Source organism: Megascapheus bottae, chromosome 18 (genome assembly GCF_031878675.1).
Source record: "Megascapheus bottae isolate mThoBot1 chromosome 18, mThoBot2.hap1, whole genome shotgun sequence".
Classification (NCBI taxonomy): Eukaryota; Metazoa; Chordata; class Mammalia; order Rodentia; family Geomyidae; genus Megascapheus; species Megascapheus bottae.
The window spans coordinates 48004077-48025527 of record NC_143526.1 but is presented as its reverse complement, the minus strand read 5'-3'; the positions used below and the strand labels follow the sequence as shown (position 1 = coordinate 48025527).

At 56.0% G+C, this 21451-nt stretch overlaps 2 protein-coding genes across 4 annotated transcripts in view; one reads left to right on the top strand and one right to left on the bottom strand.

Moving 5' to 3' along the window:
- Rtel1 (regulator of telomere elongation helicase 1) overlaps window positions 1–7330 on the bottom strand; it is a 28709-nt gene extending 21379 nt beyond the window's left edge. Inside the window, exons 1-7 of the mRNA XM_090352652.1 lie at window positions 7192–7330; window positions 6343–6663; window positions 4857–5055; window positions 4344–4437; window positions 3775–3856; window positions 3458–3518; window positions 1843–1918 (exon numbers count right to left, since the gene is read on the bottom strand). Of these exons, the coding sequence (XP_090208778.1) occupies window positions 1843–1918; window positions 3458–3518; window positions 3775–3856; window positions 4344–4437; window positions 4857–5055; window positions 6343–6444 (614 nt within the window). The 5' untranslated portion in view covers window positions 6445–6663; window positions 7192–7330. The remainder of the gene's footprint in view (window positions 1–1842; window positions 1919–3457; window positions 3519–3774; window positions 3857–4343; window positions 4438–4856; window positions 5056–6342; window positions 6664–7191) is intronic.
- Window positions 7331–13040: 5710 nt separating this feature from the next.
- Window positions 13041–20613, top strand: Stmn3 (stathmin 3). Of its 3 annotated transcripts, none has more exons than XM_090352644.1 (6): window positions 13058–13145; window positions 15309–15443; window positions 18417–18512; window positions 18724–18899; window positions 19936–20127; window positions 20264–20613. In XM_090352644.1, exons 3-6 carry the CDS (start codon window positions 18431–18433, stop codon window positions 20318–20320), a joined length of 507 nt encoding a protein of 168 aa, XP_090208770.1. In that variant the 5' UTR covers window positions 13058–13145; window positions 15309–15443; window positions 18417–18430; the 3' UTR covers window positions 20321–20613. The 3 variants fall into 3 exon arrangements, with proteins under 3 accessions (XP_090208769.1, XP_090208770.1, XP_090208771.1); XM_090352645.1 differs by lacking the exon at window positions 13058–13145 and adding an exon at window positions 14911–14974; XM_090352643.1 differs by lacking the exon at window positions 15309–15443 and having other exon boundaries at window positions 13041–13145.
- Window positions 20614–21451: the final 838 nt, after the last annotated feature.

Below are 21451 nucleotides of genomic sequence, written 5' to 3'. Positions count from 1 at the left end.
ACAATTCTTCCAGTAGATAACCTACCTCAAAATTCAAAACTAGGCCGGGAGTTTCGCCTAGTGGTAGAGTGCTCGCTTAGCATGCATAAAGCCCTGGGTTCGATTCCCGGTACTACATACATAGAAAAAGCCAGAAATGGTGCTGTGGCTCAAGTGCAGAGTGCTAGCAATGAGAAAACCAAGTGCCCAGGCCCTGAGCTGAAGCCCCAGGACTGCAAAAAAAAATAAGCAAAAAATCAAAACTACATGACTGGCAAGAGAAAAAGCCCAAATTCACGTCACAAAATCAACAAAAATGTGTGTGGGGGCGGGGGGGGGGAGGAATCAGGACAGGACCTAGAGTTTGGCCTAGTGGTAGAGTGCTTGCCTAGTATGCATGGAAGACCCGGGTTTGATTCCTTGGTACCACATACATAGAAAAAGTCTGGAAATGGTGCTGTGGCTCCAGTGATAGAGCGCTAGTCTTGAGAAAGCCCAAGGACAGTGCCCAGGCCCTGAGTTCAAGGCCCAGGACTGGCCAAAAAAAATCAGGACAAAATCCCAACCCTATTCCTGAATCATCAGGAAAAGCAAAAAAAGTCAGGTGCTAGTGGCTCAGGAGGCCGAGATCTAAAGATTGTAGCTTGAAGCCAGCCTGGGCAGGAAACTCCATGAGACAATTATCTCTAATTAACCACCAAAAAAGCTGGAAGTGGAACTATGGCTGAAGTAGTAAAACACTAGCTTTGAGCAAAAAAGCTCAAGGACTGTGCCTAAGCATGAGTTCAAGTCCAGGACCAGAATAAATATTAGTTAATTTAGAAAGCAGAAACTATTCCCCTCTCTCTCTCCTTCTCCTTTTGTGCTGGGGATGGAATTCAGGGCCTCAAGTGTTTGCACTGCCAGGCTACTCAAATACTGTAACCAATGGAGGATTTGCTGTACTCAGAAGGGATCTGAAACTACCCACATGAGAACTCAGGCTGTATTAAGTGGTAAAGAGCTTTGAAGAACAAGCAAAGAAAACTCTCCCCTTTCCCTTCCCTTTTTCTCTTTCTCTCCCTCTTTTCTCTCTATGCCTACACTAGAGTCCTGGGACATAAACTCAGAGCCTAGGCACTGTCTTTGACCTTTCTTTTTTTGTGGGTCATGAACTCTGACCCTGGTGCTGTCCCTGAGCTCTTCAGCTCAAGGCTACTGCCCTACCCTGGAACCACAGCCCGACTTCTCCTTTTCTAGTGGAGATACGTCTTTGGTTCATTAGTGCCCAGGCTGACTTTGAACCGTGATCCTTAGATTTCAACCTTCTGAGTAGCTAGGATTACAGGTGTGAGACACTGCATCCAGCTGTCCTTGAGCTTCCTTGAGGCTAGAGCTCTACTTGAGCCACAGCACCACTTTCAGCTTTCTCTGTGTATGTGGTACGAAGGAATTGAACTTAGGGCTTCGTGCATCCTAGGCAAGCACTCTACTGCTAGGCCACACTCACGGACCAGGACTTTGAACTTTTCTTCCCAGAGTAACTCCATCACTTAAACCTCACTTCCAGCTCTGGCTTTTGCTGGTTAATTGGATATAAGTGGTAGAAGGATTTGTCTGTCCAGACTGGAGTGACTGGCTCCAATTGTGCTTTTCTATATTCATACAACCTCTGTCCACAATGGCTGCCTTGGGGTATGCTAAGAGCCAAAGACAGAGGAGGTGGCTTTATCTGTTCACTTTACTCAGAATATAAAGTGAACCAAAGTCATTAGTTCTACAAAAAAACAAAGAAAATGTATTGTGCCTCCATGTAAAGAAAATGCATGCTACCCCACATCCTGGGTCTACCATGAAGACAAAAATCCACGGGAAGGGTCTCACCTGTGCTTGCTCCCACCCTTGACGAGGTCCTCAATGTCCAGGATGGAAGTAGCCAGCTCCTGCTCCAGGCTTTTCTCTGTAGGAGACAGGGTGAATCCACACCCTCAAGGGCCATCTGAATGTCCCAGGACAAAAGAGCACCTGTGCATGAGGCAAAGTGGAAGGTCCCACCCTGCCTGGCGAGCCCCAGGTGAGCCAGACCCACTCTGCACCCAGGAGAGGGCAGCCAGCTTGATGCTGCGGGAAGACATGGACAGTTGCCAACACAGACCCCAAGGGTCCCAAGCAGCCTCTCAAGCAGAGCGAGAGTAGTCCTCGGGTACAGTCTGGAGAGTAGTCTGCAGCCTAGCAGCTTGTCACCCCGGGCAGAGTACATGTCCTGTGAGTAGCACCACTCTCTCAGCTTCCTACCATTCAACACAGACCCAGAGTCGTCACCAGGAGGAAAGTAATATGGTTATAGAATCGGGGGTGTCAGAGGCTGAGGTCATGAACCGGCAGAGGGGAGGAGACATGCCCAGGCGAAGCCCACCCTGCCTAAACCCCGTCCATCCCCTTCCTCAGAACAGGAGCCCAAGAGCTGGCACCACCCACGCTAGCTGCAAGGCCCAGAAGAGAAAGGCCCTCCAGGGCTGCCCTGCTCTACCACAGGAATACCCTGGGGAATGAAACAGAGCCAACGTCTGGGCTCTGTATCAAGTGAGCAAGACTAAGGCCTTCTAACAAGTGCCCAGAGTCCTAGGACAGCCACTGTGGACAAGAAGAGGCCTCCTTCAGCATCCTGACCTTCTGTGCTGCCGTACGGCCCTCTCCTTTGTGGGGCAGAGGAAGGCCCAGTTCTTATCTGCAGAGGCCAGAAAGCATGTGTGTGCATGCGCGTGTGTGTGCACGCACACATACACACATACACACATAGAAGAAAAAAAAAACTTCCCCTCAAATCCCCCAGGGACAGCAGGACTGACAGGGGAAGAGTGTGTCCCTTAGCAGTGCTACTGTGACAGACCAGCCAATCAACACATGATGTAGAAGAAAGCCAGTTTGCTGGACTTCCTAAACAGAGCTGAGGAAGGGAGAACAGAGGGGAGCTGAAAAAAGAAGCAGAGGCAAGAAGACAGGTGACAGGCATGGCAATAACTGAGAAGGCCCCGCATAACCCCAGCATGAGGGAGTCCTGAGTGGAGATGACAGCCCCATGTTTTCCCTTCCGGGCCCCGTGGGGGTATAACCAGGTATCATCCCAACTCTCAGCCCCCTCCCTCCCTCCCTCCCTCCCTCCCTCCCTCCCTCCTTCCCTCTCTTTCATAAGCAAGTGTCTCCTCTTCTCTTCATCCTAGACGGCTCATGGAGCTTTGGCTTACTCTGAAGACAGCCAGGGGAGGAGATACATGGAAGCTGAAGCTACCTAGCTAGCGGACAGCTCAGGGACCGCAAGCGTGCTGCCCAAATGATACCCTCCGCTTATCCCTTACAACCTGTGCGAGTACAGATGGAGCAGGGTCCACTGAACCACAGAGCGGAACACCGCGGGACAGATCCGCACAGGAAGGGTACAGAACTCTGGGTGCATTACGCCAGGGTAAACGTGGGAGTTGGGGTCAGGTGGGAGGCTTACCTTCCACATTGTTGTAGAAATGACAGGACCGACTTGTCACCTTCCTGCGACACAAGTGGATCTCCAAGAGGAGCAGAGAAAGCCCTGAAGTACCTTAGAAAGGACCATCTACCCTCATCCTTTTCATGTCTCCCCCCAGCAGCCCCGCCACGCTGTTCCCCACCCTTCCCAGGCCCCTTCCCCAGTGTACTTTAAGTCTTGGCCCAGGACATCAGGAGGCACAAAGCAATGCAACAAATCTGCTGGAGCACAGCCAGGGCCTTGAAGACAGGCAGCTCCAGCCCACCAACACCACTGAGGGAGGCACCCCAACTTACCTGCACATGGTTACTCTCTTGCTTCTTCACCTCAGGGTGGATGCAAAGCTGTTCCCGAGAGCCTAGCACACATATCCTAGGCCTGGCAGAGAGCTGAGGGTCAGGGGGCGACTCAGCACAGCCGCCGGCCGGCAGCAAGCAGAACTCCACCACTTTGAGCCACAGTTTCACCTGTGGTCTGGGGGTGGCTAATTGGAGTTAAGAGTCTCATGGACATCCCTGCCTGGGCTGGCTCTGAACCGTGACCCTCGGGTCTCAGCCTTCTGAGTAGCTAGGATTACAGGCGTGACCCACCAGGACTGCACAGTATTTTCTTTTTCCTCAAGATTTTTTTCCTCCAGAACTAAGGACCAAACTCAGGGCCCTGTATTTGCCAGGCAAGGGCTCTTCCACTGAGCCAAATTTCCAACTCCATCAAAGCTGTCTTTTTATGAGTAGTGAGCATCACTGCAAGACAGGCTTTACCTCCTACACACACACACACAAACACACACACACTCTCTCTCTCTCTCCACACCAAGCTCACTATTCCAGTGATCCCGAGGCAGGTGTTAGAGCTGCTAGCCCACCTGTAGGAGGTGCCCCGAAGTTCACTGATGACTTGTGTGAGCTGTGAGTGGGTCCTGGAAGCATAGATGATCTTTGGAATGTCTGCGTAGCAAGCTGTTCAAGCACAAGAAAGAGTAAAAGGGGTGGCTGCAGCAACATCCTCATATGTGTTTACACAGGCAGAATTAAGCTAACAGCCCTGACGACAACCATGTACCTGACATGGACAAGGGTGCCTGCGGAGCCCTAATTCCAGAAAAAGCTCTGCCCCTAGTTTACTCCCAAGACAGAAATGATGAAGAGGGTTCAAAACGATACTCAAGAGCTGGGAGTCTGGCCTAGTGGTAGAGTGCTTGCCTAGCATGCACAAAGATCCGGGTTCAATTCCTTGGCCCTGAGTCCAAGCCCCAGGACTGGCCAAGACAAAATTCTATTCACCTCTGCAGAAGGCAACAGCAAGCCGGACGGACTAGCCTCGCTCCTGGAACCATCCTTTCCCTAGTCTCCCCCACAAGGTCGGGAAGAAGAGTCACCTATGGTATCTCTGTCGGCAGCAGTGGTATTCCCCCAGGATGACAAGTCCTGATTCAAGAAAAGGTCCCCTTGCCCCCTCTCAGCAATCTTGCGGGCAGAAATGGCATCGCGGAGGTGTTCACGCCAGGCCAGCGTAGTGCAGAGGAGGCAGAGTGTCTTTCCAGTGCCAGTAGGACTCTCCAGAATGCCGTTCACTTTCTGAATGGAATTGGAAGCAGAGTGCAAAAAAGGAGCATTGTAAGATAAGCCTGCCCAGCAGGGGATGACTCTCTAGGAGGCACGGCCCATCTGCTGGTGGCAAAAGCTCTAAGGGACCTAAGTCAATAAGACATTTTCCATTCCTGCCCTGCAAGTCACAAATTAAATTAGCCCTCATTAGCAAACAATTTGCAGAGCATTACCCAAAATGTGACAGCATTTTTCAGCCTTCAGCCTAATATAAATAGTAAGTTGACTAATTATCAAGTCTCAAAATAGGAAACTGTTCTGCATTCTGGATCCAGGCACTCACCCTGCCCCATCTGAATCTGATGGCCTAAATATGACTTCTCAACAGGAAACTAAAAGGAGGCTGGGTGATCAGTATAGAAGAGTACACACAGTGGCCAGGCATGGTAGCTCACGCATATAATCCTAGCTACACAGGACGGTGAGATCTGAGGATCAAGGTTCAAAGCCAGCCACGCGGGGCTGGGAGTTTGGCCTAGTGGTGGAGTGCTTGCCTAGCATGCACGAAGACCCGGGTTCGATTCCTCGGTACCATATACATAGCAAAACGCCAGAAGTGGTGCTGAGGCTCAAGTGGTAGAGTGCTAGCCTTGAGAAAGTCCAAGGACAGTGCTCAAGCCCTGAGCCCAAGCCCAGGACTGGCAAAAACAAACAAACAAACAAAAAAAAAAAAAACAAAGCCAGCCACGCCACAAAAGGACCTGAGACTCTTATCTCCAATTAACTTCTAGAAAATGGGAAGTGGGGCTTGGCTCAAGGGTAGAGCAGTAGCCTTGAGCTGAAGAGCTCAGGGACAGTAGCCAGGCCGAGTTCAAGCCCCCATGAGCCACAAAAAGAGAGAGAGAAAGAGAGAAAGAGAGAGAGAAAAAGAGAGAGAGAGAGAGAGAGAGAGAGAGAGTATAAGAGAAACCCATTGGAAAGCAACCTGCCCTTGTCTACTTCCCTGTATACTTCTAGGACTCAAAGACCTCTCAAAGAAAGATCTAGGCCTCTCTATATGAAAACACTTTCTCCAGGCTCTGATTTGCTAGCCAGTCTTCATCCACTGGTATGAGCTTAAATGCCTTCTACTCATAGGGTCCCAAGGCACACCCAAAACTGTCAGCATGGAGAATCATCTCTTTTATTTGCTTGATTGATGAGGTATCTCCTGCCCACTTTGAAGCAGGGCCTGGATGGAATGGGTTGGAGTAGAGATACATTAGACTTCCCCTAAATCTTATCCCACTAACCTATTCCTCAAACAAATGGCTTTACCTTCTGGAGACATTCCAGAACCTTAGTCATGTACTCTTGTTGACACTGATAGGGCTGGAATGGGAAATCCACTGTCACACCATTTAGGACTATCTTGGGCATTGCAGCCTGCTCTCAGGGTGGCACAAGGGCGTGCTGGATCCGCTTCTCAGCCGCTCCAGGTACGTGAAGCCAGCACGTGGATCCGGGTCATCGTGATGCTCTCTACAGAAACCCCTGCCACGCGGACATGGGAAATACGAGAGGTTTTTTGCCAGGAATTCCAGGAAGTCCTTCCTTTGGAGGCCAGAGGTCAGCGTGTTACATCTATGCAGAAGGAGCCTGGGGACGGGAAGATGAGGATCCAGACCCAGTAGGCCCGACCTTGACCTCCCGCCCCACACAGCCCCCCCGCACCCCGTCACTCTGGAAAGGAGGCGCAGGCAGCCACAAGACCCCGGGCAAGCGCACTACTGTACTGCCTGCTGCCAGCCAGCGCTGAAACCCGCCACGGCCGTCCTCCGGGGGACCCGCCATGGCCCCGGGGACGCAGGGCCCCGGCTCCCCCCCCCCCCCGCTCCCCCCCACTCCCCCCCCCCCGGCCACGGCCCCGGGGACGCAGGGCCCCGGCCCCCCCCCCCCGCTCCCCCCCACTCCCCCCCCCCGGCCACGGCCCCGGGGACGCAGGGCCCCGGCTCCCCCCCCCCCGCTCCCCCCCACTCCCCCCCCCCCGGCCACGGCCCCGGGGACGCAGGGCCCCGGCTCCCCCCCCCGCTCCCCCCCACTACCCCCCCCCCCGGCCACGGCCCCGGGGACGCAGGGCCCCGGCCCCCGCCTCCCCGCCCCCCCCCGCCCCGGCCCCCGCCTCACCCGTCTCCGCCGGGAGCCTTCCGGGCTCTGCTCCCCAGGAACCGCCGACTCGGGACGAGACACCGCTCCCGCGCGCGGGGCCCCCGGCAAATTCGGACTTGGCGGGCGGTGGTGCTCGCTCCTGGCGGTCCGCCCGGTACTTCCGCCCCCACTTCCGGTCCGCCGCTTCGTGCTCCGGGGAAGCCGCTCCGGGCGGCGCGTGCGGCCCGCGTGCGGCCCGGCCCGGCCTGGCTGCGGCCCGGCCGGCGTGCAGCCCTGAGACCCCTCGGCACGGCCTCCGGGCTCCCCGCGTGCGGCCCTGACACCCCTCGGCACGGCCTCCGGGCCCCGGGCTCCCCTCCTGCGGCCCTGACACGCCTGGGCACGGCCTCCGGGCTCCCCTCCTGCGGCCCTGACAACCCTCGGCACGGCCTCCGGGCTCCGGGCTCCCCGCGTGCGGCCCTGACACCCCTGGGCACGGCCTCCGGGCTCCCCCGGCCCTGACACCCCTCGGCACGGCCTCCGGGCTCCCCCGGCCCTGACACCCCTGGGCACGGCCTCCGGGCTCCCCTCCTGCGGCCCTGACAACCCTCGGCACGGCCTCCGGGCTCCCCGCGTGCGGCCCTGACAGCCCTCGGCACGGCCTCGGGGCTCCGGGCTCCCCCGGCCCTGCCCTCACCTCTGCCTTTTCTTGCTGGAATCGGAATCTGAACCGTCCGAGCGCCCCAGTTCGGCCACATGCCAAACCGAGAGGCGCGGGGCGATCCCAGCGCGGGGCCACGCCACCCCCAGCCGGGCCCACCCCCGGGTAGACGTCGGCTGCGGGCCGGGCGCGCCGAGGAGAGGGCGGTAGGCACCCAGAGCGAACACCACCAAAAAGCAGCACCCAGGCGCAGACGTGGCTCTGCAGACCGTGCACCCACTTCTATTTCTTTTCCCCCTTCCTGGGTCCTGGGGCTTGAACTCGGCCTGGGCATCGGCCCTGAGCCCTTCAGCCCAGGGCTACCGCCCTCCCCCTGGGCGGTGTCCCTGAGCCCTCCATCCCAAGGCTACCGCCCTCCCCCGGGGCGGTGTCCCTGAGCCCTCCATCCCAAGGCTACCGCCCTCCCCCGGGGCGGTGTCCCTGAGCTCTCCAGCCCTAGGCTACCGGTCCTTTTGTGCCTGAGCTGGCTTTGAACCTTGATCCTCAGATCCCAGCCTCCTGAGTAGCTAGGATGACAGGCGTGAGCCACCGTCTAGCTTGATTCTATGATGTTGCCGTCGTTGCTGTTGTTGGTTTGTCAATCCTGGGGCTTGAACTCAGGGCCTAAGTACTATCCTTGGGCTTCTCAAGGCTAGAACTCTCCCACTTAAACCACAGCACCTGGGCCAGGAGTTTGGCCTAGCGGTAGAGTGCTTACCTAGCATTCACAAAGAACAGGGCTCAATTCCTTGGTACCACAGACATAGCAAAAAGCCGGAAGTGGTGCTGAGGCTCAAGTGGTAGAGCTCTAGCCTTGAGAAAGTCCAAGGACAGTGCTCAGGCCCTGAGCTCAAGCCCAGGACTGGCAAAAAAAAAAAACACAGCACCACTTCTGGCTTTTTATGTGCATGTGGTACCAAGGAAAGGAACCTAGGGTTTCCTGCATGCTAGGGGAGCACGCTACCACTAGGCCATGCCCCCAGCCCACTCTTAATACAGTCTTTGTTTCTGGAGGAGTTGTGTAGATGTTCAGGAACAAGTTATCTGGTGTGTGATCTCCTGGATTCGGGGCTGGCTCTTTTGAGATGTCAAAGCACTACCTGTTTGAGGGGTAATTTTCCTTCCACACAAAGAATTCATCAGTGGATCTTCTCTATCCTGGAGCCCAAGGTGATTGCAGAGGAAGTGCAGTGGAGATTGGCTTGGATCAAAGGGCACAGATACAAAGTTGGGGGAATTTTAGTTACTTCATGTGACCTAGCAAAAGCATCTTTTAACTTGCCACTGACAAACCCACCATAAACCTACCGTGAGTATCCCTTGCTCAAGACTGGTGCCTGAGAGCCACCACCACCTCCTCCTCCTCCTCCTCCTCCTCCTCCTCCTCCTCCTCCTCCTCCTCCTCCCTCCCCCGCTCTCTCCCCCTCCCTCCCTCCCTCTTTTGGTAGGTGGTGACTAGAACTCTGGGCGTGGGTGCTGTCCCTGAGCTCCTCAGCTCAAGGCTACTGCCCTACCCCTGGAGTCACAGTGCCACTTCTGTTTTTTTGGTGTTTAATTGTAGTTGAGTTGGACTTTTTAGTTCCCGGGCTGGCTTTAAACTGCAGTCCTCAGATCTCAGCCTCCTCAGTAGCTAGGATTGCAGGCGTGAACAACAGTGCCCTGATATTTCCTCTCTTTATCCCTACTTGTTCCAACTTCTGCTCCAACCAGTGTCCCCCACTGGTTAGGGGAGGTCCTTCTGAACCACAAGCTCCTAGTGCTGGCTGGCAGTAAGCAGAGGGGACCCAGGAGAGAGGGACCTGCACAATTTTAAGGACAGCCCATTGATCAGAGACCTTTTGTCTCTGACAGCCCCAGCTTCCCCCCCCCAAAAAAAAAAAGTCACCAGGAAGAAGTTGACACCGCAGTGTCTGCCTGCCCACAACCGTCAGGCAACATTTGGTCCCTCTTTAGTGTCCAGAGGTGTTTTCCTGCTAGTGGTACATTTGCATGCCGGTGCTTGTGTGGGAGGTCGTGCTTGGGGAACTCTCTAGCATCCACTCCATTCTTTTGGTCTATCTCAGACACTTTTAGCTCTCAGTAGGGAGTTGGAAAGATTTATGGGCAAGACTATTTGAAAGGGAACTAAGCATGAGTTTCAGTACCATCTGTCCCCAACTCCAGCACATTGTAGGTACTCCATAGATGTTAGTTGAATGACCAGTTGGCCTTCTGGGATGCAAGGCTACTCCTGGGAGGAGGGTACAGGGTTAATTTTAGGAAATCAATATGGGGGGGTGCTTGTCCGTGAATTCACAGTCCAAGAAAAATATGGTTTGGGGGAGGGGGTTTGTTTTGTTTTTGCTAGCCCTGGGCTTTTTAGCTCAGGGCCTGAGCACTGTCCTTGGGCTTTCTCAAGACTAGAGCTCTACCACTTGAGCCACTGCACCACTTTTCTATGTATGTGGTACCGAGGAATTGAACCCATGTCTTTGTGCATTCTAGTCAAGTACTCTACCACTGGGCCACATTCCCGGCCCCCCAAAATATGTTTGAAACAGCTGCTCATGAACTTTTTGCAGTTGATCACAGTGAGCAGTAAAAATGTAGACATAGGGAAGGGGTGGGGGGAAAGAAATGGGGACAAAAGCATGAGAAGGGCTATCAATGTGTGTGAAGGAATGCACCCTCTATCTGGCAAATATAATTGTAACCCTTCTATTAATTACAATAAAACTTTTTTTAAAAAGTGAAAAAATGTAGACATAGTAGATGCACTAAACATGTGCCCAACACCATGGCAGGAGCTACCCAGGAGCTACCCCTTGTCTCAGGGGTCCAGACAAGAGTCCACAGGCTTAAGACAGGACAGACAAAAAGGCCACACAGACCCTTGACCCCATCCCATCCACATGAGAAGACTGGAAGGACCAGAGTGGGTTATACCTGCTGATCGAGAACCTGAGTCCCCGGGCCGGGAGTTTGGCCTAGTGGTAGAGTGCTCGCCTAGCATGCACGAAGAGCCGGGTTCGATTCCTCGGTACCACATACATAGAAAAAAGCCAGAAGTGGTGCTGAGGCTCAAGTGGTAGAGCTCTAGCCTTGAGAAAGTCCAAGGGCAGTGCTCAGGCCCTGAGCTCAAGCCCAGGACTGGCAAAAAAAAAAAAAAGAAGAGAGAACCTGAGTCCCACTGCCTGCACTGACGTCATCTAAAGGGTAGTCACCATGCCAGTTCCAGCTGCAGTGACTCCGCCAGAGGAAATGGCTGTTTCTGCTGGGGCTACCACCAGTTAGAAGTTCTGTGTGTTCCTTCTTTCTTCCAAATCCCTACCTGGGCTAAGTTTCAATGAATGATGCATTCACAGAGAAGAGCTCTATGTATGTGCATTAGCTTTTTCTTTTTGTGGTGTGGGGGGTGGGTTATGGGGCTTGAGGTTGGCCTGACCGCTCTCCCTGAGCTCTTCAGCTCAAGACTACCACCCTACCCTTGAGCCAAGCCCCAATTCCCGTTTTCTGGAAGTTAGATGGAGATAAGAGTCTCAGATCCTTTTGTGGCGGGGCTGGCTTTGAACCTTGATCCTCAGATCTCAGCATCCTGAGTAGCTAGGATGACAGGCGTGAGCCACTGGCCCCAACTGTGCATTAGTTTCATAACCCAGATTGTACCCAGATTGGTACAACTCACCATTTGAGGCAACCCTTATGTATTAGCTCAAAGCTCTTTGTATGCCAAGGCTGAAATGAGGTTGTCAGCTAAGTTGAGTTCTGTCTGGAGGCTCTTAGGCAAACCTGTTCTCAGGTTCATTCATGGTGACAGGATTCACTTCCTTGTAATTGTAGCTCTGAGGTCTTGTGAGAAGCTTGTTGGAAGCAGCTCTCATATTCCTTCCATTTGGCTGCTTCATCTCAATGGCAAAGAACCTTTCTTGTTTCAAATCCCTTGGACTTTTCCAACCATTGGGGAAACAGTGCTTTTAAAGAGCTTCCATAATTAGGTCAAATCCACTGGGTGATATTCCTTCTTAAGGTTTCTGGAAGCATTAGATCCATAGCCCCAGTGTTAGTATGGATGGAAGCAGAACTCTTGTGTCACCTGAAGAGTTTGCAAGCCTGGTGATGCTGGCACCCAGGCCCCTAGGTTTGTCCCTAACCTTCACCTTTCTGACCTGTGTTGTTTCCTCTCCTGAGGACTCTTGGAGTTTAATTCCTGGCCGTGTGAGTTAGTAACCTGTAGAGCAAGCCCCCCACCCCCTCTTAGCTTCAGAAGCTCCATCTGGGAAACAAGCATGCTGCTGCATCTACCTTCCAGGCAGCACACGGCTCCCCGCAAGCCCACACCCTGCTCTGCACACCACTCTCCTCTGTCTGGGCTCTGCTATCCTGGTTTCATCAAGAAACAAAGGCCGTGGGGCTGGGAGTTTGGCCTAGTGGTTAAAGTGCTTGCCTAGCATGCATGAAGACCCAGGTTTGATTCCTCGGTACCACATACATAGAAAAAAGCCAGAAGTGGTGCTGAGGTTCAAGCAGAAGAGCTCTAGCCTTGAGAAAGTCCAAGGGCAGTGCTCAGGCCCTGAGCTCAAGCCCAGGACTGGCAAAAAAAAAAAAAAAGAAACAAAGGCCCTATAGAGAATGTCAGAGCAAGGATTGGAACCCATCTCACCTCAAAACCCTTCTCCTCCGGCTCACAAACCCCACCCTCCTTTTCTCTACTCAGAGCCATTTCATACTGGTGTGCACCCTCTGGGCTCCGTGAAATGCCTGCTTCAGCATGGTGGTCCCAGGCCGCCCGGCCCCGCCAGGCTCTGGCAGGAGCTCTGCCTCCCCTCTGGGCCTGCTTTCCAGCCCTGACCCTGGTGGTCCCAGGCCGCCCGGCCCCGCCAGGCTCTGGCAGGAGCTCTGCCTCCCCTCTGGGCCTGCTTTCCAGCCCTGCCCTGGCCGGCCCATTCTGGGAGTAGGGGAGATCCCCTCCCTGGCCCACGCGGTGCTGTGAGGTCGAGGTCGCTGGGTGAGGATGAGCGGCTGGCTGCCTCCCCTGCCCTCCCGCCCCATCTTCCGTCCCTCTTTCCACCCTCTCCCCTCCCCATCCTCTCTCCATCCTCTCTGTCCCTCCCTCTATCTTCTTTCTCCCTCCCTCCCTCCGCTCTCCGTCCTCCCGCCCCGCCCGCCCGCCCTCCCTCCCTCCCGCGCTCCCTCCCTCCCTCCCTCCCTCCCCAGGCACTGCAGCATTCGCCGACTGCAGCTCCAGCCGCCGCCCGCGTCTCCCCGGCCTCCGAAGCCTCGGCCGCCGCCAGCACCATGGCCAGCACCGTGTCGGGTAGGCGCGGGGCCCGGGCCCCCGGGGCGGCGGAGGGGCGGCGTGGAGGGCGTTCTCCGAGGGGAGCCCCGCGGGACGCAGGTCGCCACGCCGCGCCGCTGGAGCCTGCGCGGGCCGAGGCTGCGGGGCCGGGAGCCGGGAGGGTCGGCGGGCGGGCGGGACTGCCGCAGGGCGGGGACGACCACCGGCCGCGGAGGTGCGCGCGTGTGAGCTGAGCGTGTGCGCTGTGAGCTGAGTGTGCGCGTGTGAGCTGAGCGTGTGCGAGCTGAGTGTGTGCGCTGTGAGCTGAGCCTGTGAGCTGTGAGCTGAGTGTGCGCTGTGAACTGAGTGTGCGCTGTGAGCTGAGTGTGCGCGTGTGAGCTGAGCGTGTGCGCTGTGAGCTGAGTGAGAGCTGTGTGGTGTATGAGCTGAGTGGTGAGCTGAGTGTGAGCGCGCGTGTGAGCTGAGTGGTGAGCTGAGTGTGAGCGCGCGTGTGTCGCCCTCCAGGGAGCCCCAGACCTGAGGTCTCGGTCCCGCCGCGTTTCCGCCCCGCGGCGTTAGGGGGAAGGGCGGGGCCCTCGGCGGGAACCGGGGCGGCGAGCGGGGCGGGCGAGGAGGGGCCCGGCCCTCCCTGCGGGCTCCAGCCGCTCGGTCGGGGAGGCCGGCGCTTCCCGGGGGAGGGGGCCGCCGTGCTGGAGCCTTCCCGGGAGCCCACAAGCCCCAGAGCGGCCTCCGCGCCGCGAGCCGGCCCGCGATGCTCCCGGGCGGCCGGCGGCTCTGCCCCGGGCGCCGAGGCCCGGCCCCGCCCCGCCCCGGCTCCACCCAGGTCAGCGAGGCCCCGCCCCTGGTGGTGGCTCCACCCCGGGCACCGAAGCCCCGCCCCTCCCCGGTGGCGGCTCCACCCAGGTCAGCGAGGCCCCACCCCTCCCTGGACTCTGGCCCCGCCCCGGGCACCGAGGCCCCGCCCCTCCCCCCCCCCCGGTGGCGGCTCCACCCAGGTCAGCGAGGCCCCACCCCTCCCTGGACGCTGGCCCCGCCCCGGGCACCGAGGCCCCGCCCCTCCGTTTCTTGGCTTCCGCAGTCTGAGGCTCTGGAGAGACCCCAGCACTCCCACACCCTCCCCACAGCCCACCCACCGCTGCCTCCCTGACCCCTCCAGAGCTGCTGGCTTCTGCGTTTGGCGAGGAGGTGACCTGGTGGTCCCTGACTGCAGGTCCCCTGGCCGGTCAGGGCGTCTGGTCCACCACCCCATGTTGAAGCAGGGTAAGGGCCGAGGGGCACCCGACCTCCCTCTGGAAGGCAACTCTGTCCTTCCCACGCCAGGCGCTCCCAGCCTCTCCCCGCCTGAGGCCTGGCCACACCTGCCCACCGCAGGCGCCAGAGCCTTCCTTTCCCTTAGGATTCGGCAGCTTGAGTTCCCTCTCTGCTCACTGGGAAGGCGTGGCTTGGCGTGGCTTCCTTTGCCCACTCTCTTCTTCGAGCGTTGCTTAGACTCTGGCTCCTTATTCAGATCTTGGAGTCTGACCTTGCTGCTTCCCTTCTGGGGGCCTCAACTTTCCTATCTAGGGAGACATGCTCTTGCAGCTCCAGCTCTGTAGATACAGGTCCAGTCTCTTGCTTGTGCACTAACCAACTCAGATTCCTTCTCTGCCAGCAACCCCACTCAGTGCTGGCTTCTTCTAGCTCACTCTCTCAAACATTTATCCATTCCAACCTGCTCTGCCTCCCGTAGAAAGACCGCAGAGTAGATCTCACTCCCACCCTGGTCTTGGGGGCACCGGTTTCATTTGCTCCTCAAGGATCAGCCTTCCAGGAAGGAAGCTCCTCACAGGCCACCAGCTGAGGACTAGGTAAACGGGTGTGTGTGGGGGTGTCTTCATGATCACTGAATGCTGAGCTGTAGTAAAGGACACAGTACCTCCCTTCCCAGTTGGACACTTAGTGCCTACCTAAGCTGTGACTTGAGAGCCCTCTGTCCCATGTTCCCAGTCCCCAGTCCTCCTCTGTATCTCTCCTAATGATGCAGGTGTTCGTAGCTGTCCATGCTGGCATGATCCCCTGATCCTAGACAGCCTGCCCCACGTGCAGGTGACAGTTATCTAGAAGGGAGCCTCCAGGCACCTGTCCTTCAATTGTTCTTTGTCTGCAGTGAACCTGCAGCTCCTTTTCCTGTGAACATTTCAGGCACAAGCACTGGACCTTTGAGCAGATATTGGGCCCCAAGTCTCTGCCTGTAAGACAATCCATTCAGGGTTTTGGATGAGTGAAGAGGAAGAATGATCTGAAAGATCGTTCCAGATCATTCCTGTTAACAGGAAGGTGAGTGCTGGAAAGGGTCAAGCCCCTCCTTCCTGGCCTCTCCTTGGATGCAGGTTCATCCTTGCCCTAGCCCAGACTCTCACCCCTCCCCTCTGTTCTCACCCTGAGCACAGGGCTGGCCTCTGCCTGGGTCCTCTGGATGCCCTGGTGTCTTTTGACCTGAAGCGGCCTGTGAACAGGCCCTCTGCTTCCCTTTGTAACACCAATAGTAGATTTTGCTTTTGAAAAAATAAAACTTGACAAGTCAAGCCAAAGCTCTCTTTGTGGACTGTCCCCTTCCTGACTCTCTTCCCCTGTGGCTTCTTCCCCTCCGAACCTCTCCTTTGCTCTGGTCTTCCCCGGGACTCCTTTCTCCTCCTGAAGGCCTCTTGGGCTCTGTGTTGCTTCCAAATTAGTCCAGGTCACTGGGACATTTAGATCATGTATAAACACTCTGGGAGGTTGTGGAACGATCCAGTCCATCACAAAGCGCTTGATCATTTCTTCCCCGTGTCCTGTTTCTACACTCACAGTCAGTCCAAAAACATCATCTGTGTGAAACGTGACTAGAAAGTTTCTCGTCCACCTAAATGCCTGTCCGAGTTTTCCTCAAAGGACACTGGTAGGTCATCGAACATGGCAACGGGATTCCTTCTTTCAATGAGAGAAGACTTATCTTCAGCCAGGAGGCTGTTGCCTGGGTCTTTAAGCCCTCTGTCTTTGGAAGCTGCTAGCATTATGGAAGGAGCACAGACCACCTAGGATATTGCTTGTCTCCTCATAAGCTGTCCTCCACTGAATGGGCTGGCTATGTTGGGCTTACAGAATTCTTGGGCATCGCTGAGATAATAGGTCCACATGCCTACATTGGAGTTGGTTCACAGAGAATGAACCATGAACAGCTACATTAATCCAAGAGCAGGAGACATCTTCTCTGACAGGGGTCAGAGACATTGTTGCCAGGGTCATCTCCTTTACATTGGCCTAATGTAGGAACACTGGCTGGTAGGCACTTGATCTGGAAAGGCAAGATGTGGGCTGTGGTGCTGAACGGATAGCTCCCTTCACTTTGTCCTTGGTGGCATCTGGGGCCCAAGCCTGCATGGAAGGGCAAAGGCCTGGCTTCATCTCTCAGTAGCTATACTATCCTTAGGGAAATCAGGGAGGAATCAAGGAGGTCTGAGGGCTTCACTCAGGGTTACAGTTTGGAAGGTACTGCCCAGTCAGGCACAGAAGTACACATCAGTAGTTCTTACTATTTGGGAGACCTGGAAAGGATTGCTCGAACACAAAATGTCAAGGTCAGACTTGGGCAACAAAGCAAGAAACAGGCTAATAAGGTGAAAAGGAGGGAAGGTGGGGACACTGTTTACATGTGTGGTGGCCTCAGTTATAAAAGTAACAGATGCATGAATTGGAAAAGGAGAGGAAAGGTGGTAGTGGGGAAGTCCCAGGCACAGAGGAAAGTTATACAAAATTGCAGAGAAAGACAACCCGAGGAGTAGACCAAGCTGCAGGGATTCTGGCTAGATACACAAGGCAATAGCCACAATGGCAGGTAAAGTCAGAAGGGGAGAGCAGGGGCTGGGAGCACAGCCTAGTGGTAGAGTGCTCACTTAGCATGCACAAAGCCCTGGATTGGATTCCTTGGTACCACATACTCAGAAAAAGCCAGAAGTGGTGCTGTGGCTCAAGTGGTAGAGTGCTAGCCTTGAGCAAAAAGTGTCCAAGGACAGTGCCCAGGCCCTGAGTTCAAGCTCCCTGACCAGCCCCCCCTCCCCCCAAAAAAGGTAGAGCAATGAACAGAGACTTTGACAGATCCAAGTGCCTTAACCTGATACTGGGCACTGGTGGCTGATGCCTGTAATTCTAAGGATCTCAATTCAAAACCAGCCCAGGCAGGAAAGTCATTGAGACTTTTTTTTGTGATAGTCCTGGAGCTTGAACCCTGGGCCTGGGCACTGTCTTGGAGCACATCTGCACAAGGCTAGCACTCTTATCACTTGAGCCACAGTACCACTTCCAGCTATTTCTGCGTATGTGGTACCAGGGAATTGAATCCAGGGCTGCGTGCATTGCCTGGCAAGCACTCTACCACTAGGCCATACTCCTGGCCCTCGGTGAGATGCTGATCTCCAATTAACTACCAAAAAGCCAGAAGTGGCGCTGTGGCTCAAGTGGTAGAGCACGACCCTTGAGGAAAGCCCAAAGGACAATGCTCAGGCCCTGAGTTCAGTCCCCAGCACTGGCAATGAATTATTACATAAATAAGACAGATAAAAATAAGTAAATAAAGAGCTGGGCATGGTAGCACAAGCCTGTAGAACTAGTGTTCTGAAGGCAGAGGCAAAAGGATTGAGAGTTTGAGGCCACCTTGGGCAACACAGCAACACTGTCTCAAAACAAAGAGAAATGAAGAGCATTGTCAGAGAACTGAGAAAATTCAAGAAGAAAAACAGTGGAGTGAGTCGGGTGCAGAGGCTCACGCCTGTCATCCGAGCTACTCAGGAGGCTGAGACCTGAGGATCATGGTTCAAAGTCAGCTCGGGAACTAAAGTCCATGAGACTCTTATCTCCAATTAATCACTAGAAAACCAGTAGTGGTGCTGTGGCTCCAGGGGTAGAGTGGTAGCCTTGAACTGAAGAGCTCAGGAACAGCGCCCATGCCCAGAGTTCAAAACACTATGACCAACAAAAAAAAAGAAAGAAAGAAAAGAAAAAAATAGTAGAGTGGAGTGATGAAGGGAGGAAAAGAAATTAAGAGATGGGAAGCATTTAAGAGCTGTGAGGGCTGGGCATAAAAGTCTGTAAGACACTTATCTCCGATGAACTACCAAAAAGGCAAGTGTTCAAGCACTCGAGTAGCATGGAGAGAGGCACTGCCAGACTCACATTCCAGAACCAGAAGAGAGACATGCCAGCGGCAGAAATGAGACCCTGGGTGGCAGACCCAGGGTAGAGGGATGATAGGTGCTGGTATCTCCTCACCCACAGCCTACAAGGAGAAGATGAAGGAACTGTCCGTGCTGTCACTAATCTGCTCCTGCTTCTGCTCACAGCCTCACCCCAACACCATCTACCAGTACGGGGGTAAGCGTGCCCACTGCTGCTGAGGACTGCCAGCATCCCTTCCCTGCTTCCTGCAGCCTTTCTGAATCCTGTGGCCTGGCTGACTCCTGCAAAGGGTGGTGTGGGAGGAGGTCTCAAGCCTGGGGGTTTCTGTGTGACTAGCCTTTGATCGGGATCTGTCCCTGTCCTCTGGTCAGGCCTTCTGAATATCCCATCTTCTCTTGCTCTGCAGACATGGAGGTGAAGCAGCTGGACAAGCGAGCCTCTGGTCAGAGCTTCGAGGTCATCCTCAAGTCACCTTCTGACCTGTCCCCGGAGAGCCCTGTGCTTTCCTCTCCCCCTAAGAGGAAGGATGCTTCCCTGGAGGAGCTTCAGAAGAGGCTGGAGGCAGCTGAGGAGCGGAGGAAGGCAAGGAACCCTCACCAGGAGTTCTGGGGAAGGTGGCCAGGCAGCCTCGCAAGCTATGATGATAGGGACTCCCCCAGTCCCAGGCTGCTGCCCACCCTGTGCTGAGCTGAGTATGGAGACATGCAGCGGTAGGATGGGGATTCCGGGGCCTTCTTCCTCCGAGGCCAGAACGAGATGAGGAGGAAGGATGCCAGCGAGAGGCAGACATGGGCCACACCCTTGGAGGACTCTATTGGTTATGGCTCTGGGCAGGGGCGTCAGGAAGGGCCCCGGGAACAGGGGGTGGGGCTAGCACCCTTTCCAGGGAAGGAGTAAAGAAGTAGGATCTTACATCTGCAGACACTGAGCCCCCGCGAGAGGCGATGTGGGTTCCAGTCCCTTCTCCATTTCTCACTCCCACACCAGCTCCATTGATACTGAAAGCTAGGAGCAGATCTGGAGCCCACACCCTCTGGGCAGGGGAAGTAGCTCAGTTCACGTGTGGCGTCACACAGGCTTACCAGGCCTCAGGCTCAGCCCAGTGAATCCGAAGGCTGATGAGTGGGCGAGGGCCCTAAGCCAGGGTGGGCAATTGTGTGACTCTAGGAGCTGGGGTTGTTTTCTGATCCCTGTCCAGGGGTCACAAGGCAGCCCTTCCCCCAGCAGGGCAAGACAGTGTGGCATCAGCCATTCTGCGCACCTCCCTGAACCAACCCGGACCAACCGCGGCTGAGTGTCTCAGGGGAAGCGAGGCCTCTGCTGGGCGCTCAGCGGCGCAGGCTAAGCAGAGCTTCTCCAGCCCTTCCCCCTCTGGAGGGACAGGGGAGGCTCCTGCCCCGCGCACGCGCCTTCGAGAGGGCAGCACAGAGGGCAACGGACTCTGATTCACTGGGGACTGACGGTCCCAGGCACCCCCAAACTGGGTGTTCACCCAGCCTCCGGCAGGGCCAGTAGACCCGAGCCCGGAGGACCTGGGTCCCGGGGCGGAGCTCGGGCGCAGGGCTGCGGGCGGGGCCCTGGCAGGCGGGGTCTGAGCCTCCGCCTTCGCCTCGCGCAGACTCAGGAGGCCCAGGTGCTGAAGCACCTGGCGGAGCGGCGAGAGCACGAGCGCGAGGTGCTGCACAAGGCGCTGGAGGAGAACAACAACTTCAGCCGCCTGGCAGAGGAGAAGCTCAACTACAAGATGGAGCTCAGCAAGGAGATCCGCGAGGCGCATCTGGCAGCGCTGCGCGAGCGGCTGCGCGAGAAGGTGGGCAGGGGCTGGGGGACGGGCGGCGCCCCGCCGGGGGCGTGGCCTGCGCCCGGCACTGGGCGGGGCCCGAGCGTGGAGGCGGGGCCTGCGCCTGGCCACGTCCTCAGCCCTTCCGGCTTGTCCCCTTTCGCAGGAGCTGCACGCCGCCGAGGTGCGCAGGAACAAGGAGCAGAGGGAGATGTCCGGCTAAGAGGTGCTGATCTGGCGGCGAGCACACATTCGAGTTGTTTTTGTTTTGTTCCGCTGTCTACATGCGACCTTCGTCTCTGCTGAGCCCCCTCCTCTGCACCCCCAGCTTCATGCTGCTCTTCCCGCACTCTGAACTGTCCAGTCCTGTAGTGTCCCCGACCACGGCTGCCGTGAGGCGTGAGCCATGGTCGGTCCCCCAGTTCAGACGCCAGGCCAGGTGTGGCTGGGGTCTCGCTCGGTGGCCCTCTTAGTGGATGTGTTGACAACCTTAATAAATCTAGTGGAAGTGGCACGAACATATGGCTCCTCATCCTGCCTGGTCTGGTTAGCGCCTCATCGCTGTACAAGCATAGCCTTCTAGCCAACCAACAGGAAAAGACAGTGGCATCTGCCTCCATCAGGGTCAGAGAGCTGAGGACTCCAGGGCAGGCGGGCCCCACTTTGCTGGCCCCTACAGCAGAGCTCTTGTGAACTGATACGTGGGGCTAAGCACTCTAATGTGGCTGCACAGCAGTCCTCTGACACCCAAGGCCAGCTTAGAGCCGACAGGGCCGGGTGTGACCCTGCCTGAGCCTGGGGGGGGGGGGGGGGGGCGGAGACTGGGAAGAATCTTAGCCATGACACTGTTTGGGGACAGTCCTATGTTCCTGCCCCTCAGGGCTTTGCAGTCACCCTGAGAAGACTGTCCTTGGAACCTCTGGAGTCTTATTTCCCATGCTCTTGGCTTCCGGCTGTGTTTGGACAGTACTCCTGCAGTACTCGGGCTGGCAAGTATGGCCAGCGACAAGCCTTCTAGGAGGTTTCTCAGGACCAGCTGCCTGTAGATTTTTTTTTTTAACCAGTCCTGGGGTTTGGACTCAGGGCCTAGGCACTGTCCTTGGGTTTTCTCAAGGCTAGAGCTCTACCACTTGAGCCACAGCACCACTTCCAGCTTTTTTCTGTGTCTGTGTTATGGAGGAATTGAACCCAGGACTTTGTGCATGCTAGGCAGGCGCTCTACAGCAAGGCCACACTCCCAGCCCTGCCTGGAGGTTGTAACCATGGGAGGGATCAGGTTCCCAAGTCAGCCTACACCAGGTCTGGGACTCTTCACCAGGAGGCAGGAAGCCTGACTCTCGACCTCCCTGCTAAC